Source organism: Bactrocera neohumeralis, chromosome 6 (genome assembly GCF_024586455.1).
Source record: "Bactrocera neohumeralis isolate Rockhampton chromosome 6, APGP_CSIRO_Bneo_wtdbg2-racon-allhic-juicebox.fasta_v2, whole genome shotgun sequence".
NCBI classification, from domain to species: Eukaryota; Metazoa; Arthropoda; class Insecta; order Diptera; family Tephritidae; genus Bactrocera; species Bactrocera neohumeralis.
The window spans coordinates 54,257,362-54,274,725 of record NC_065923.1 but is presented as its reverse complement, the minus strand read 5'-3'; the positions used below and the strand labels follow the sequence as shown (position 1 = coordinate 54,274,725).

The 17,364-nt window shown below is 39.7% G+C and overlaps 1 protein-coding gene across 1 annotated transcript; it reads right to left on the bottom strand.

Moving 5' to 3' along the window:
• Window positions 1–6,428: 6,428 nt before the first annotated feature.
• Window positions 6,429–17,041, bottom strand: LOC126762388 (tudor domain-containing protein 3). The gene is made up of 6 exons (XM_050479114.1): window positions 16,763–17,041; window positions 16,606–16,708; window positions 15,954–16,538; window positions 14,328–15,839; window positions 13,509–13,556; window positions 6,429–7,153 (listed from the first exon to the last, which is right to left on the bottom strand). The coding sequence occupies exons 1-6, from the start codon at window positions 16,795–16,797 to the stop codon at window positions 6,845–6,847; spliced, it is 2,592 nt and encodes an 863-aa protein (XP_050335071.1). The 5' UTR covers window positions 16,798–17,041; the 3' UTR covers window positions 6,429–6,844.
• Between the last annotated feature and the right edge of the window lie 323 nt (window positions 17,042–17,364).

Below are 17,364 nucleotides of genomic sequence, written 5' to 3'. Positions count from 1 at the left end.
GTTGATAGTTAGTCTATCGTGGTTATTGAAACCTTATCGTCGACCAGATCGTTGTTTTGGTACTGATATTTCCGAAAATTCAGCTACATTTGCAACTTGCCGATATAAGAGCCCTTCTTTCAACCACTGAAGCAGAGCTTTTTTAATAGAGTCAGAGCTTCTTAATTTTTCTAAAAACAACACGAAGTCATGATTTTAATTCTACTTACCGCTTATAAAATGAAAAATGCTTCTAAAAATGTTAGTTAATTGATAAATAAAGCTACTGGTACAGAGCTAATAGAGCTACACGTTCAGGACGGCCTGACCCACCGGTGGCTTTGATTCAGAATTTTTTTTTTTGTTAAATGAAATATAACTATTTGATACCAAAACAAATTTTTAAATATATTTATTAATATTTGTGAGTGTTTTTAAAACATTTTAAACAAAGTGGTGGTTGATTTTCACAAAATTGGCAGAACGTTGTAACTTTTTTAGCTCTCCTTGCAGCAAAACTTTGGCCTCGTTGAGCAGCTAATGTTTTATAACATTCATGGCATCGTTTCCGTGACTTTCTTGCAGTTCCAGGATATTTCTGAAGAAAATGTGTAGTTCTTTTGGGTTTTTGCGGTATTGCAGGCATCTCATCTAGGAGGAGTAAAAATTCTAGTTACCGAAAAATTATACAGGCTAGGTGTTTCAAATCTACTTACCAATAAAATCAACTTCGAGTTATGGTTATAGGTGGAGCTGGGCTGCGGTAATTGTAGTCTGCTTGAACACTCAAAGGAAAGTGAAGTATGTTTTATTCTTTTGCATGGCACGAAGCCACTATTTAGAGTACAGAATATTTTGAGTAACAAGTATTCTTAGAAATAACGGTTAACCTATCAGTCGACGCAGCCGGTCGTGTGCTGAAAACAGAGCCTTTTGCATGGCATGGCGCCACTACTTCGTACAAAATATTTAGAGTAGCGGCAGCATTTTGCTGGATGTGCATTAGAAGTCGAAGTAGAATCTTCACTCTTCGCGGTTTAGTGAGCAGTCGTCTGGTTGCCGTGGTGGCTTGGCGGGAGGAGAGGCTGGGTCGATGGTAACTCACGTTCGAACAGTTATGCAAGAACAAAGAAAGAATATCGTTTGCAACCTACTCTAACGCTACAATAGATTTGTTATCTAGCATTTCTGTGCCGCCAGATGGAACGTACTAGTAAAACCTGCGCCGTCCTCAACGTGTTAAAATACTCGAAATTTGTTTATTTGGTCTTAATTATCCTCACACGTCTGAACGCAACCGCTGTAAAGAAAGAAGTAGAGGACAGCAGAATGACATATATATCTAAACCCGAGATCACCCAAACCCATTGGCTAATTCTCTGGTACATTTCTGCGATCGAACACGCCTAAAAAGAAGAGATATGCCTGCGTACTAAAGAGCAACGTAATACCAAAAAATCTCAATCACTTGCTTGAGTTTCTTCTTCTTAATTGGCGTAGACACCGCTTTCGCGATTATAGCCGAGTTAACAACCGCGCGGCAGTCGTTTCTTCTTTTCGCTACTTGGCGCCAATTGGATATTCCAAGTGAAGCCAGGTCCTTCTCCACTTGGTCCTTCCAACGGAGTGGAGGTCTTCCTCTTCCTCCGCTTCCCCCGGCGGGTACTGCGTCGAATACTTTCAGAGCTGGAGTGTTTTCGTCCATCCGGACAAGATGACCAAGCCAGCGTAGCCGCTGTCTTTTAGTTCGCAAGTCTATGTCGTTGTATATCTCGTACAGCTCATCGTTCCATAGAATGCGATATTCGCCTTGGCCAACGCGCAAAGGACCATAAATCTTTCACAAACTTTTCTCTCGAAAACTCGCAACGTCGACTCATCCGTTGTTGACATCGTCCCAGCCTCTGCACCATATAGCAGGACGGGAATTATGAGTGACTTATAGAGTTTGGTTTTTGTTTGTCGAGAGAGGACTTTGCTTCTCAATTGCCTACTCAGTCCGAAGTAGCACCTGTTGGCAAGAGTTATTCTGCGTTGGATTTCTAGGCTGACATTGTTGGTGGTGTTACGCTGGTTCCAAGATAGACGCAATTATCTTCAACTTCAAAGTTATGACTGTCAGCAGTGACGTGAGTGCCAAGTCGCGAGTGCGACGACTGTTTGTTTGATGACAGGAGATATTTCGTCTTGCCCTCGTTCACTGCCAGACCCATTTCTTTTGCTTCCTTGTCCAGCCTGGAGACAATCAAGCCAGCCTGGAGATATCAATATCATCGGCATACGCCAGGAGTTGTACACTCTTATAGAAGATGGGACCTTCTCTATTTAGTTCTGCAGCTCGAACTATTTTCTCCTGAAGCAGGTTGAAGAAAGTCGCCTTGTCTGAAACCTCGTTTGGTATCGAACGGCTCGGAGAGGTCCTTCCCGATTCTGACGGAGCTTTTGGTGTTGTTCAACGTCAGTTTACACAGCCGTATTAGTTTTGCGGGAATACCAAATTCAGACATCGCGGCATAAAGGCAACTCTTTTTCGTGCTATCGAAAGCAGCTTTGAAGTCGACGAAGAGCTGGTGTGTGTCGATTCTCCTTCCACGGGTCTTTTCCAAGATTTGGCGCATGGTGAATATCTGGTCGGTTGTTGATTTGCCAGGTCTAAAGCCACACTCATAAGGTCCAATCAGTTTGTTGACGGTGGGCTTTAATCTTTCACACAATACGCTCGATTGAACCTTATATGCGATGTTGAGGAGGCTAATCCCACGGTAGTTGGCGCAGATTGTGGAGTCTCCTTTTTTATGGATTGGGCATAGCACTCTTAAATTCCAATCGTTGGGCATGCTTTCGTCCGACCATATTTTACAAAGAAGCTGATGCATGCTCCTTATTTCTTCGCCGCCGTGTTTGAATAGCTCGGCCGGCAATCCATCGGCCCCTGCCGCTTTGTTGTTCTTCAGACGGGTAATTGCTATTCGAACTTCTTCATGATCGGGTAATGGAACGTCTGCTCTATCGTCATCGATTGGGGAATCGAGTTCGCCTTCTTCTGGTGTTGTGCGTTCACTGCCATTCAGCAGGCTGGAGAAGTGTTCCCTCCATAATCTAAGTATGCTCTGGGCATCGGTGACTAGATCACCTTTGGGGGTTCTACAAGAGTATGCACCGGTCTTGAAACCTTCTGTAAGCCGCCGCATTTTTTCGTAGAATTTTCGAGCATTACCCCTGTCGGCCAGCTTATCAAGCTCTTCATACTCACGCATTTCGGCCTCTTTCTTCTTCTGTCTGCAAATGCGTCTCGTTTCCCTCTTCAACTCTCGGTATCTATCCCATCCCGCTCGTGTTGTGGTCGATCGTAACGTTGCGAGGTAGACAGTCTGTTTTCTCTCCGCTGCGACACGGCACTCCTCTTCGTACCAGCTGTTCTTTTGCACTTTCCGAAAACCATTGGTTTCGGTTGCAGCTGTACGTAAGGAGTTTGAAATGCCGTCCCACAGTTCCCTTATACCGAGTTGTTGACGAGCGCTCTCAGAGAGCAGGAGTGCAAGTCGAGTAGAAAATCGTTCGGCTGTCTGTTGTGATTGCAGCTTCTCGACGTCGTACCTTCCTTGTGTTTGTTGACGTGCCTTTTTTGCTGCACAGAGGCGGGTGCGAATCTTAGCTGCAACAAGATAGTGGTCTGAGTCGATGTTAGGACCTCGGAGCGCACGCACATCTAAAACGCTGGAGACGTGTCTTCCGTCTATCACAACATGATCGATCTGGTTGGTAGTTTTTGGATCCGGAGACAGCCAGGTGGCTTGATGAATTTTTCTAAGCTGGAATCTACAGATAACCATATTTCGGGCACCTGCGAAGTCGATCCTCGCTTTGATGCGGATTGTGGCTAGACGTTCATTCACCGCAGTGAATGATAGTACTCGGCGACGGAGTCTCTCTCCCACCACGAATCTCATACCAAACTTGCGCTCCTTTATATGGCCACTGTAGTAAAAGCCACAAGGACCTACTCGTCTCAGGCCTTGTCCGGTCCATCGCATTTCTTGGACGGCGGTGATGTCAGCATTTATTTTTACGAGGACATCAACCATCTGGGCAGCGGCACCTTCCCAATCAAGGGACCGGACATTCCAGGTGCATGCCCTCAATTCGTAGTCCTTATTTCGTTTGCCATGGTCGTCATCAAAAGGGGGGTCTCTCATCCGAGGCTGTTGTTGCTTTTTCATTGGAGGTTTTTTTACGTGGCGGGCCCCAATCCCAGCGCACAACCCTATGCTTGAGTTTGCCTAGTTTTAAAATAGATTCAAGATTTTATAACTTATTGTGATTGGCTTTTAAAACAAAAAGCAGATCTAATAAATAAAGAAATATTGAGAAAAAACAAGAAAAAACGTTAACTTCGGCTGCACCGAAGCTAATATACCCTTCGCAGGTGCATTTCTTTTAGTAACTACGTGTTCAGTTTGTATGGAAGCTATAGTAATAATCCGATCTGCACAATTTCTTCGAATATTACATTGTTGCCTTAGAAAATAATCTATACCAAATTTCGTGAAGATACATTGTCAAATGCGAAAGTTTTCCATACAAGCCCTTGATTCGGATCGTTCGGTTTGTATGACAGCTATATGTTATAGCTTCTTGAAGAGAAAATGACGTACAGAAATTGACTCAGCTCAACATACTGATCATTTACTTATATACATAAGTATGTCGAAGCGGTAGTACTTGTATTTTGTGTGTCAGTGTACATGCGTATGTCGGAATGCTAATATTTTGTGGGCAACTGTATGTGCCACAGCGTCGTTTGAAGTAGGCGACGCATTGGCGGCATATATTACGGTACTATAGAATGTGAATGCGCAAATAAGCATAGTAACAGGACTAGCGAAACTGTTACTGAGTGAGGTCTGATCGTATTCTGCGAACAGAGTGAAGAGAGGCAGGAACCGTTAGCTACTTTTAGAGCAATGAAGTGGTGCGTATATATAATTAGGCGCTATGTCCTCGCAGAAACAGTTCAAGAAGGGATCTTGATAGGAGCAGAACTTGCTGTGCTAGTGTATTGAAAATAAAAAGTGAAGTTATAGTGCTGTAGTAAAGTGCTAAGTGTAAAGTGGTACAACGACATGGAATCATCAACAAGCAAATCCTCTACAGAATCATCAATAAACGAAATCCCCGACACATATGTATGTATATACTTTATAGGGTCTCCGACGCTTCCTTCTGGGTGTTACAAACTTCGTGACAAATAATTACTCTCTATTACTTATAATACGCTTTCTCATATTCAATTAAAAATTGCAGAAAATTTAACAGTGTTGGTGAACAGCTGGAAATGCTTCGATGTGTTTGCGCAATCTGTTACCTCCGTCTTGCAGTGATCTTTCTACGGCGGCTATTTGGTTGAAGCGGAGTGGTTGATGGGGATGTTTATGTGTTGGAGATGGGATCGGAAGAGGTACAACGCTAATGGAAGGTGTTGATGGAGAATGGAGAAAGGAGTCTGACACGGTGAAGGAGGTTATTGTAGAGGTAGAAGATGGTAAAGAAAATGCTCGTGGGAAGTAACTTGCTTTTTGGGCTATTCACAATGATGAAACTGGCCTAAAATATGGAAAGCAAAACTTGGTAACGTTGAATACAGGGGATACAAACTTGCTTCAATTTAATTCTATATCTTTGTTGTTGTTTCGACAAGAGAGCAGAAGCTATTGTCAAATGATCCTTCGATGTTTAAGAAAACGCTATATTGATGTCAGGTGTAATTTTCCACTAGCTCCTTCTTTCGGCAATTTCTTTTTCTCTTGGCTGAACGGTCCCCTTCGATACTGTGTTTGCTCCTCCGCTTTGAACCTGCAACAGGCCCAATTCACATCATTGCCCCTTTAACGCCTGGATAGTGTGAAACGCAGACGAAAAAGCGGGGCCGCCCTTAGGAGCATCAAGACGTCATTCCTTGATCAACGACATCGAACAAAATGCCGCCCGGACTACGGACACAACAAACTTCAGACACATACTGATCGCCATTCACGGTGTAGCCATCAACACCTTCACCGACTCCCTATCAGTGAATGGCGTATTTGGAGTCAAACCACCACCCAAAGCACACGAAGAGTTACAGTTGTGCTGAGAATCTAGAGTGACCCTTGTGCAACTTCGCTCTGTACAACCTGAAACAGGTTGAACTACTTACTACTTATCCAGAATTGACCCAGACATACCAAATATATGTGCCGAGTGCAATGAGCCCCCGAATGATTCTATCCTCTTTGCATGCCCAATGAATCCCACTCATTTGACACTCCTCTCGCTATTCCAGGACCTCGTTGAAATAGCACTCTGCCTGGACCTACCGTTAGATGATTTCAATAAAACAATACTTGAATCTTACCACCCAAGCGGTGATCAGTTAACCGCTATAACAACAACATTTAAAAAAAACAATATTTTCCTTGACTTCTACCAATTCACTTTATTTGTTTTGTATTTTATGCCATCCAAGTTAATCGTGATCATGTAGTATTTATAAATCAATTGGATCGAGTTTTATTTTACGGAATACACATATTTTTTTAAATTCAGATTCAAAGTTTATAATAGTCTTATTGAAATCATATTGAACGAGTTCTAATTAATATATTTGAACAATTTTTACATAATTTAATAATTCTGATGTATACATGATTTTGGTAACATTATTTTTCTTAGTTTTTTTTTTTTTTGAAAGGCCCTTTGAAGAAATCTAACTCGCCCGTCTTCTATGGGCATAATTCATCTATAGTTTTTATATAATGTGAATATTTTTTTAACAGTGGTCAATTTAATAAATGTAACACATTTATTGTTCACATTTTAATACATGTCAATTTTCCCGTTTGTGTGGTGGCACATACATTTGCCTCTCACCTCGAAAACGTTGAGTGCCCGCTCCACCGCGTTGATACGCACCCTGTTGGACTTGTTGAGATAAATGAATTGGAGCTATTGCATTGGATTTTCCTGGAAGTGATTGCTGATAAGGCAAAGAACTGTTATAATTATTCACAGGACAATGATTGCCATCGGTTATTGGCAGACAATCAGACTTTAAAACTTCTTCGTGGTTTCCATATCCAAGGTAAAATACTACACATGTTTTCTCGGACACCGCGGTTACTTCTGCTTCGTAATACTGCAAAATATAAATTTAATAATATTAAAATAAATAAATATTTTGATATATGTGAATTAATATCCATATAGAGTGATTCGTTTTTATAAATATTAACGAAAAATGTATGCATAAAGATTCATATTTTCTAAATAGTTATCGACGCTTTTATTAATATTGTTGTAGATGTATGTAATAATGAGCCCTATTATGGTTATTATGGATGCATTTTGGTTGAACTATTGGAAATTAAAACAAATTTTAATCAAATCTTCAAAAAAAAAATCAGTGGGAGTGTTGTCAAACCTCAACTATTTTATTATGATTTTCAACTCTGTGGTCTACGGTAATGAATTGAAGAGGATACTGATATGCCATTAAATTAAATAGCTGCATATAAACCTCACTATGTGGATGCTATTAATACTTCAAGATACAGTAGTGGTGATAAGACACCATCCTGCAGAACACTAATGCTCAGATCTTTTTAATTTAGAGCTTTCACCTTGTCACAATACTGATGACTGCTGGCCGCTTGAATAATACGGGGTGTGTTCAAAAAGTATCGCGAATTTTGTGTTTTTTCAAAAATTATTTATTTATTCATGAATATCTATTTTGTCCCCTTTAAAGTAATCCCCATGAGATATTATACACTTGTGCCAACGGTTTTTCCAATCTTCGAAGCACTTCAAAAAATCATTTTTTTTATCTTCTTCAGCTCCTCCTTCGATGCCGTCTTTATCTCGTCAAGAGAAGCGTAACGTCGTCCTTTCATGGGCCTCTTCAGTTTAGGGAACAAGAAAAAGTCACAGGGGGCCAGATCTGGGGAATACGGTAGCTGCGGCATCATTAGTGTGTTGTTGTTGTTTGGCCAAAAAGTCGCGCACAAGCAACGATGTGTGAGCAGGGGCGTTATCGTGGAGCAAAAGCCAATTTTTGTTCTTCCACAAATCCGGGCGTTTCTGGCGGATTGCTTCGCACAAATTGCGCATAACTTGCAGGTAATATTCCTTATTGACCGTTCTTCCCTGTGGCAAGAACTCATGATGCACCACGCCCTTGCAATCGAAGAAAACTGTCAGCAAACTGTCGCCATACTTTTTGAACACACCTCGTATGTAGGCTACATCCTTCGCTTTGGAGATAGCATAGATTTAGAAATGTCGTCTAGAGGCGTTGTGTGCTTTTGACACGTCTAACGCTACTACTTGGATCGACATCTCCCATGGTGATTTTTAATTTAGGTCACGAACTATTTTGGTGTTTATGACTGTACACTTTCCTAAAGTAAAGATTTAACGGTTAAGTCATACACCAGTAAGTCCATTTATGGAAATTTACCAGTGGTGGAATCTCCGAACTGAGACCTCTGATGCTAGGATTACTGGTAACTGCGCACGGATAGGGCGCCAAAGAAGTTTACTGTAATTGTTTTAATTTCGACCCAGATAGATTTTTAACATTGACTCGGACCACTGTCTTGTTACAGCCGAGATACGCTCCTTACGCACAGCTGCAACCGAAACCATTGGTTTTTGGAAAAGCCAAAAAAAAAAACAGCTGCTACGATGAGGAGTGATGTGTAGCAGTGGAGAGAAAACAGACTGCCTTCCTTGCTATGCTAAAATCGACCACAACATGTGTGGGATGGAATAGATACCGAGAGTTGAAAAGGGAAGCGAGACGGATTTGCAAACAAAAACAGAGAGGTCGAAATGCGAGAATCGCAGAGCTTGATATGCTGGCCGACAGGAGTATTGCTCGAAAATTCTACGAAAAGATGCTGCGACTAAAATAAGGTTTCAAGACCGAAGCATACTCTTGTAGAACACTCAGAGGTGCTCTAGTGACTGATGCCAGAGCATACTAAATTATGGAGGGAACACTTCTCCAGCCTGCTGAATGGCAGTGAAAGCAGAACACGAGGAGATGGTGAACCCGATACCCCAATCGATGACGAATTGAAGAAGTTCGAATAGCAATTACCCGTCTGAAGAACAACAAAGCGGCGGGGGCCAATGGATTGCCGGTCAGCTTCTATGTACAATATGGTCGACAGGCAAAAGCATGCTCTACGGTTGGAATTTAAATGCGCTCTGCCCAATCCACAAAAAGGGTGACCCCACAATCTGCGCAAACTACCGAATATGAAGTTCTATCCAGCGAACAGTGTGAAAGGTTAAAGCCCACCATCAACAAACTAATTGGACCTTCGATCAACAAACTGGATTCGACGCAGTACCTGCCGGGGGAAGCAAAGGAAGAGGAAGACCTTCACTTCGTTGGAAGGACCTGGCGTCGCTTGGAATCTCCAACTAGCACTACATTGCGAAAAGGAGAAACGAAGAAGAATTCACAGTACAATAGCCTTACTTGAATAATACCAAAAGAAACCGGATGATTCGGGTGAAATAAAGAATTGAGTGCTAATTGATTATAGAAAACTCAACGAAATAACCATACCTAACCATCCTAGGATGGAGTCATGTGAGGAAAGTTCTCTGATCGCCATTCGATTCTTTTACATATGACTTCCGGTATTTGACCAAGTATCCTCTGGGTAGCCTAAGAACATCCGTTCGAAGGCGAGCTAAAGTGAGAAAGCGAAACATCCCCTACATAGTGTTGTGCGCTGGGTTTGGGACCCGCCACATAAAAAAACAATATACCAATCAAAAACTACCAACAGCCTCGGATGAGAAACCCCCCTTTTGATGCTACTTCGGACTGAGTAGGCAATTGAGAAGCAAAGTCCTCTCTCGACAAACAAAAACCAAACTCTATAAGTCACTCATAATTCCCGTCCGCTATATGGTGCAGAGGCTTGGACGATGTCAACAACTGATGAGTCGACGTTGCGAGTTTTCGAGAGAAAAGTTCTGCGAAAGATTTACGGTCCTTTGCGCGTTGGCCACGGCGAATATCGCATTCGATGGAACGATGAACTGTATGAGATATATGATGACATTGACATAGTTCAGCGAATTAAAAGACAGCGGCTACGCTGGCTTGGTCATGGTGTCCGAGTGGATGAAAACACTCCAGCTCTGAAAGCATTCGACGCTGTACCCGCCGGGGGAAGCAGAGGAAGAGGAAGACCTCCATTCCGTTGGAAGGACCAGGTGGAGAAGGACCTGGCTACGCTTGGAATATCCAATTGGCGCCACGTGGCGAAAAGAAGAAACGACTGGCGCGCTGTTGTTAACTCGGCTATAATCGCGTAAGCGGTGCCTACGCCAATTAAGAAGAAGGAGAACATATCACTTACCAAGCATGGGCGAAATAATTGTTAAAAAGGATGCCGGTATTTTACAACAAAGGCTTTCAACAAATGGACGCACAGTCGATACCCAAAACTGCATTCTATACCGAAAACGGTCATTACGAATACATTTGTACATTGTGACCAAAAAGTACTCGAAATTGTAAATAAAATGCAAAAGATTTAATGATATAATACACTTATCCCAACGATTTTTCCACTACTCGAAACACTTTTCACGGGTTCCACAGAGCGGCAATTTCAGTTTGAGTACAAGAAAAAATTACACGGAGCCAAATCTGGTGCATACGGTAGTTGATCGATGGAATTCATTGCGTTTTTCGCTTTAAATTCGGTCACAATCGTGGTTAGATGCGATGGTGCACTATTATTCATAAATCCATGAATTGTTCTTCCAAATTTCCGGCCGTTTTTGGCGGATGTTCTCACGCAAACGCGGGACTCTTTCGAGTACTCTTTAATGACCGTGTGTCGCTCCGGAAGAAATTCGTGACCACATATACATATTTCGAAAAAATTACAATGAGCATCAACTTAATTATGAGCGGCTTTGGCGTGGTTTGTTTTTGTTTTCAGTTCGTTTTTCTCTCCATTCTGATGATTGTTAACTTGTTTGCATGTAAAACTATAAATCCATGACTCATCGGAAGACCTGTTACGGTACTCTTTCTGAAAAAAAACTCAGCCTTATCGGAACGAGTCGAGCAAGAACGCGTTTTATACCCAAAATATACACCAAAATCATTCGAACGGACTCGCGAGAGATGTCGAGCTCTCTTGCCACCTCTCCAACACTTCTTTGACCATTTTCAAGTACCTTATCCTTCACACTTTTAATAGTTTCATCAGTTGAAGAGGCCGAAGGTCGTCCAGAACGAGGCGATCTCTCGACCGTTTTTGAAAGCTTGGTACTACTCGTAGGCTTGTGTTTTTGATAAAAATCACAACGCATTACTGAGGTGTACCGACTGCTGTAAACAAACTGGTTGACAGATCGCGCTCATATTTGGCACAGTAATTAAGGACAGTTTTACCAACTTAGCAAAATACATTTTTTTGAAATATCATTTACCCGGGCAATTTAATTTCAATTTCCGGGTGCTTTTTTCAAAATGTATGTCATTTGGTCTTAGAAACGCACCTTCCACATTCCAACGATGCATGAGTAATATTGTTTGATCATTGCTCCATAAACATTGTTTTGCTTAAGGTGTTTTCCACATCTCACGCTGAACACTTAAATTCATTACAACTTCTTTTTAAAAAATTGTCTGAAGCAAATTTAAAATGACAATTAGACAAATGAGAATCCCTGAAAAAGGAAGCTAACTTTCATAGTCATATTGTAACTCCCGATAGAATCAAACCAAATCCTCTCATAGTAAAAGATATTAGAGCATTTCTTTGGATTAAACGTTATCGTATTTTATTCGAAATTACGCTAAAATAGCAAAACCAATGACAAATTGCTTAAGGAAATGGGCTAAAATAGAAGTAAAAAACATGATTATGTAGAGGCTTACGAGAAGCTTAAAGACTTGATAAGTGAACCAATTTTGCAACTTCATAATTTCTTAAAAAAATTTGTTCTGATTACAGACGCTAGTAATTTTTCTCCCGGGGCCGTACTTTCTCAAAATGGTCGTCTTATCCTTTGTCATAGTTGGCTACTAAAACGTTCCGCCATTACTTACCTTACTTAACGACAATTTGTTTATAACAAATAAACGCTACTAAAATCGATTATAAATTTACTTAATGAGTCAATGAATTTGTAAAATTATAGTACGTTTTCTAATTATAATACAAAAATATTTTTCTTGGCTTATTTTCTGTTATCACAACATTTTTGAGTACCATCAATCAATGCGAATATTATTTAAAGTGTGTATTTTACTTTTGTATTGTATGATTATTAGTAAAAGCACGCTCAGTTTGCCTTAAACTAAAAAAAAAAAATAAAAATTGATCGATCCGGTACTGACTGTTACTATAGGAGCTATAAGGTATAATCGTACGATGTGCCCAATTATTTAATAATATATTTATCATATTTTATAGATTTTCGGTGAAAATTTTGAAACGATATCACATCTTAAGGTATTTAAGGTCCGAGGCTCCCATAAAGGCGCAACCGCTGTGCAATGGTTCGGAGGAAAATATTATTTACAAATGTTTGTCAATGGAAAATATAATGAATTTTCGATTTGGTTTCGATTTGATATCCCTTTTTTGAAATTTGAACTTATGTTGAAGCTTACAAATATAGTATGTATGTATATTTTTTTATTTATGAAGTGCTTTGCTTTTAACATAATTGGGATATAATCTATCCCATATTTTAAGTTGAATCAAACTAGATGCAGTGTGCTAAATTTTACTAAAATAAATTAGTTGAAAAATTAAAAAAAAACACGCTTTTAAAGCACTTCAAAAAATAATTCTTAATATACTACAAACTGATAATAATAATATTGACTGAAAATACATGTATTATTGCATGATTTAATCTTCCATGAATTTTCTGTCTACATTTTGATAATTATGTGTTATTTACATTAATCAATTATATAAGGTTGTGTCGATACGAAGCTCTTCGTCTCACGAAAGAAGTGTTTATATCCATAATCACTTTTGTTTTTTATTTTTCGTTTGATGGTTTTGTGTTATATACAATCTATTCGAATTCAGTTATAGTTATCATACTAAAACGCATTCTGATTGCTTGAAATTTTAGAAAAATTTATTTATTTTAAATTTATCATAAAAACAAAACAATACAAAAGAAGACATCATTTTGACTTCATGGGTACAATTACTTTTGACAAGTTGTTGTTTTTGGGTTATATACAAAACCATATATAATTGAATCATGTATTATTGAGAGAAAAGTGTGATATGATCGATATACTACGAACAATATGGTACAAACACCCCACGCTTTTCACAAAACAATACAAGTATTTTTCAGTCAATATTACTGTTGTTACCAAATTACAGTTCGGTATCTTAATTTAGTGCTTACAACCATACATACATGCGAATCTAATAAAATGCAACATGTGGCCAGAGTACAGTTATAAAACTTACCCGTCCATCATCCCAGTATTTGGCAAAACAGAGATCTCCAATTTTCCACACACACACACACACACACACACACACACACACACACACACACACACACACACACACACACACACACACACACACACACACACACACACACACACACACACACACACACACACACCACACACACACACACACCACACACACACACACACACACACACACACACACACACACACACACACACACACACACACACACACACACACACACACACCCCCCCCCCCCCCCCCCCCCCACACACACACACACACACACACACACACACACACACACACACACACACACACACACACACACACACACACACACACACACACACACACACACACACACACACACACACACACACACACACACACACACACACACACACACACACACACACACACACACACACACACACACACACACACACACACACACACACACACACACACACACACACACACACACACACACACACACACACACACACACACACACACACACACACACACACACACACACACACACACACACCACACACACACACACACACACACACACACACACACACACACACACACACACACACACACACACACACACACACACACACACACACACACACACACACACACACACACACACACACACACACACACACACACACACACACACACACACACACACACACACACACACACACACACACACACACACACACACACACACACACACACACACACACACACACACACACACACACACACACACACACACACACACACACACATGCCAGCCATCACCTTGTACCATTCCAAAATGACTTGGAATTGGTGCTGCAGTTGATTCTGTCGGTGGGGTGGGTAGCGAATAGTCACTTGTAGGAGAAACATACGAATTCATTTGAAACGGTGCTTGTAAACGGGACGACGAAGGTTGCTGTTGCAGTTGAGCATATAAAGCTGACTTTGATGAAACTAGGCCTTGGCTCTTTAACAAGGTCATAGCAAATTCATTAGTTTTTTTGTTTTGAAAACCAATAATTTTACTTGTGTCGTAAGAATAACCGTCATTAGCTTGCGCAGAGCTTTCTATTTGATTAGTTTGCTGACTCGGTCCGATATTTAGGGGAGTGTTCGGTGATATTTGCAAGTTAGAGCAAGCTTCCCCAGTTGTGCTACCGGGACTACGACCGAGATCAGAGATTTTCAATTTGGAGGTGTCTTCAATTAATTTATTTATTTGGCTGGTATTACTGCTGTTCGAATTTACTCTGGCAGTACTTTTAGTTGCACTACTATTTTTACTATCAGTATTATTATTTTGATGTTGATTGCTATTTTCACGTTTATTGGCAAATCGGCTTCTGTTTTCATTGTTTCCGCCAATATATTCTGCTCCTCCATGATTTCTCTGCTGTTGTTGTTTTTCGTTTCCTCGCTTGTTTGCATAATTACTAATTTCAGTTTCTGGTAAATCTCCATTTGAAGTATTAGAATTTTTTCCTCGTTCATACGATACCCGGTTATTACGACCTTGGTTTGTATTTATATTTGAGAGGCAACCAGAAGAACGAATATTCTCGTTATTACGATCATTTCCAGATTCTTTAAAAGGATTAAAAGTCGGGGTATTCTTCAATCTTTCATTAAAACTACGTCCTCCCCTAGTATTGATATTACCGCGATCAGTTCTCTGACGTACATTTACTTGTCCAGTCGAGCGGTTAGCGGCAAAACTGCTAGACATCGTATTTTCAAACCTTGCATGCAATGTGTTAGAATTAGTCTGAACATTGCTTTCAGTTATTTTCTTTTCAGTACCACTAGGTTTGGGTGCTTCTTTCTTATTTTTTTCAAATTTATTTGACTTTGTTGGCTCGTCAGGGATATTTGTAGTAAATGTTGAATTGGCTGGATTGCTATTCGATCCAGTATCTACTGGTAATTTATCAGTCAAAAAATCAAAGAGGGATACATTTCCGGCTGGTTTCGCTACGTTAGCATCCTCTTTTGCTAATGGCCCTCCTCGTTTTCCAGGTCCCATTTCTCGTGTTGGGACTCCTCGATTATTCTTCGATGATATAAATGTACCAGCTTGCGAATTTCTGAAATTTCCACTTTCATTCCCATTTTCTTCCGCTCTTTTGACTTCTCCTCGACGTTTTAAGTTATAAAGGGCACGTTCCAAATTATTATTAGTGGTACGCAAAACCTGTTTCGCATCTTCTTCACTAAAACCTTTTTCAAGTATTTTTTTAACATTATGATCCAGCATTTGTTGTCCGCCCCCGCCAAAGATCTAGAAAATGTATTAAAAAATTTAGTACGAACATACCGTATACATATGCATTTGCTTAGAAAATATTATTTTAAATTAATTTTTCGAGTTTTTTTTTAAGAATGTAATATATACCTTTTTCGATCCCGTTTTACTTGCTTCTGCTATTGCTTCGTTACGCATGGCATTAAACTCCTCGTTCTCTTTTGTTTCTTTCCCATCTGATCCTGCAGCTTGTAAACTTTTAAAGTTACGCTCATTTGATAGTGAATTTTCTAGTTTTTTTCCAAACGGTATCCATGGTGGTGGACCATTAGCTCCGCTCATTCTACGTCCGCTTTTGGCATATTTTAACATAGTACGTGCCAGTTCCCATTTTTCCACCAGTGCCTCAACACGACCACCTAAAACCTGTAGTTCTGAAGAACGTAGGATTAAAAAATTTTGCATTAAGTTAAGTCGTTCGGAACGAAAATAAATTTTTGTTCCCGGTGGTAAGTTCATATTCAATGTCGAAATATTTTCTAGTTCTAAGGCATGAATTGTGGTTTGACCATCAGTCAGTTCCAATTGTAAAAATCTTGGAGAGGTTTTGGATTCTTCGTTTGATTTTGGCGCAGATATATTTCTTGTTTTTTGCAATTGGAGAACAATTCGACCAGGAATACTGTTGTCTTTTTTTATTGGAAGAGCGCCGCCACCGATTTCTCGTAAATCCATCTGTCAGACACAAAACGTTACTCTGATCAATAACCATATCTTTCATATTTAGATAACAGCCCCTTACATTCATTATGACAGAAATTACTTTTCGAACATCATTGACTTCCGTACCATCTCCATTGGAGGCTGCAGCAATAACTTTTTTAATCCCTTCATCAGTTATGTACCTATATTTCAAACATTTACAAAATATTTTGGATTTCAACGTTTAGCATATTTACCAGCCCTGCTCCAATAACTTTTTACCCAACTCCATTTTTTAGCAATGAAAATCTGCAAATCCTTAAAAGTTGTTGAAAATACACACTAAAGAAATACAACCGAAAATGTAATGGTGTAATAATAGATTTCACACCATTTACAAGTGTTGAATAAAAGCGGCAACTCTTTATTACAGTGTCGTACTTATATATTAGTTTAGTTCTTTTGAATTGGTTCTTCAACTCAATGAACACAATCAAAATTAAACTCAATGGGCGGAATCAGAATGGCTAAGCTTAATTTGATGCTTCTGATTGGCAAAGAAGAAAAAAGCTTGCAGTTATGTGGAGAAATCCATGAATTATTTTGTTTTTACAACTAAACAATAAAATATGTGATGGAATATATTTGTTGAATAAATTTTTTTTACAACTAAGCAATAAAAATATGTGATGGCATATATTTCTTTTCATTTAAAAATTGATATGGTAACCCAGATCCTTTTTTTTTCAACTGTCAAAGTTCCAATTGTTTGTACTGAGTAATTTTTAACATAATTTAATAGATTTTTGTATTAGTTCTATCAATTAATCTATAAAATTTTAAACACAGTACTATAAAA